General features: G+C 43.0%; 1 protein-coding gene across 1 annotated transcript; it reads left to right on the top strand.

The window, feature by feature from the left end:
* Positions 1–106: 106 nt before the first annotated feature.
* LOC112524757 lies at positions 107–1048 on the top strand. Its single transcript, XM_025134714.1, has one exon. It carries the CDS (start codon positions 107–109, stop codon positions 1046–1048), a length of 942 nt encoding a protein of 313 aa, XP_024990482.1.
* The last annotated feature ends 486 nt before the right edge of the window (positions 1049–1534 follow it).

The following is a 1534-nucleotide window of genomic DNA, read 5'->3' as shown; positions in this document are numbered from 1 at the left end:
GTATAAGGTTAAGTTGGCGGCATACAAATTGGAAGGAGATGCTCAAAGATGGTGGGACGCGATCAAACAAGCTAAAGGAAATGAATACGTTGATGCCCTTTCATGGATGGGGTTCCGTGAGGCGTTCTATCAGCAGTATTTCTCAGCTGCGGATAAGAATGCATTTGTGAGAGAGTATGCCACAATTCGCCAACGAGATGATGAGTCTGTAACAGACTATTTGGCAAGGTCTTTGAGGCTCGCTGGTTTTGCAGGGTCGTCAGCCGGGACATCTCTAGAGCAGGCTGARAAGTTTAAGTGGACAATTCATTACCGGTACCGTTCCAAACTTATCAATGAGAAATTTACGGATGTGGCACAGGCGGCAGATGCTGCCAAGAATATTGAGATGGAACGGCAAGACTTTTTGGCATCCAAATCAGATGGGGGAAAGAAAAGAAGTCGAGATGGGCAACAAAATCAGCAGCAAGGTGGTAACAGTGAGAATCAGTGGGGACATAATAATAGCAAGAGTCAGGGGCAGTGGCAAGGTCAAAATCAGGGTCAGAGGCAACCGTATCGTCAGCAAGATCAACAGGGACAGGGGCATAATCAGACTCGTTTTCAAAGGTCAGGCGACAAGGGTAAGCATGATTCGGTCCCTCAATGCAATTCATGTGGAAGGCGCCATCCCGGAAACGTGTGTTATAGGGCTTCCGGAGCTTGCTTTTTGTGCGGTGAGGTGGGACATTTGGCGAGAGATTGCATGAAATCTCGTAGCACCGACAAAAGAAATGACACTAAGGCAACTAGTGGAGGTAGGGTGTTTGCCTTATCAGCTAACCAGGCAGCAAATTCAGGTATGATTTCGGGAATTCTTTCGATTGGCACACATGATGTTTATGCTTTATTTGATACGGGGGCAACCTATTCTATGGTTTCTTTGATTTTTGCTAATCATCTTAGAATGCCTTATACATCGTTAGAATCGACTCTAGTTATTGCTACTCCTTTGRGTAATTCGGTAGTTATATCTCGAGAATTTAAAGGGTGTCCTTTAAAARTATGAGGTAAAATTTGTAAGTGCCATCTCTGTGTATTTTAAGACCTAGTTCGATTTCGAGGACGAAATCTTTTCTTTTGGGGGGAAGAATTATAATACCCGTCAGATGTGTGTGTGTGTGTGTATGTGTATATATATATATATATTAAGTTTGGGTTAGTTTCGGAAGTTGACCAAACTTGAGGGGTTAGTTCTGCATAACTCGCTTTAACTTTGCAATTTGGATGATGGGCTTGGGCTTGGGCTTGGGCTTGGGCTTGGGCTTTTGTATATTAGGGTTTAATTAGGTTTTTTTTCCTTATATTTAAACCTAACCCTAATCTTTTTTAACCTAATCCTCCTCCCTAACCCTAATTCCTCTAATTGTGATAATCGTTAGAGAGAAACCCTAAGAGCTTGGAAGAGTCCATTGATAACCTAGAAGGGAATCCGACGGCCAAAAGCAAGCAAGGTTCCATCAATTTCTTGTCGGTTTGAGGTAAGTTTTTGTCC

Source organism: Cynara cardunculus (genome assembly GCF_001531365.2).
Source record: "Cynara cardunculus var. scolymus isolate 2C chromosome LG 13, CcrdV1, whole genome shotgun sequence".
Taxonomy (NCBI): Eukaryota; Viridiplantae; Streptophyta; class Magnoliopsida; order Asterales; family Asteraceae; genus Cynara; species Cynara cardunculus.
This window is presented reverse-complemented; position numbering and strand designations above follow the sequence as displayed.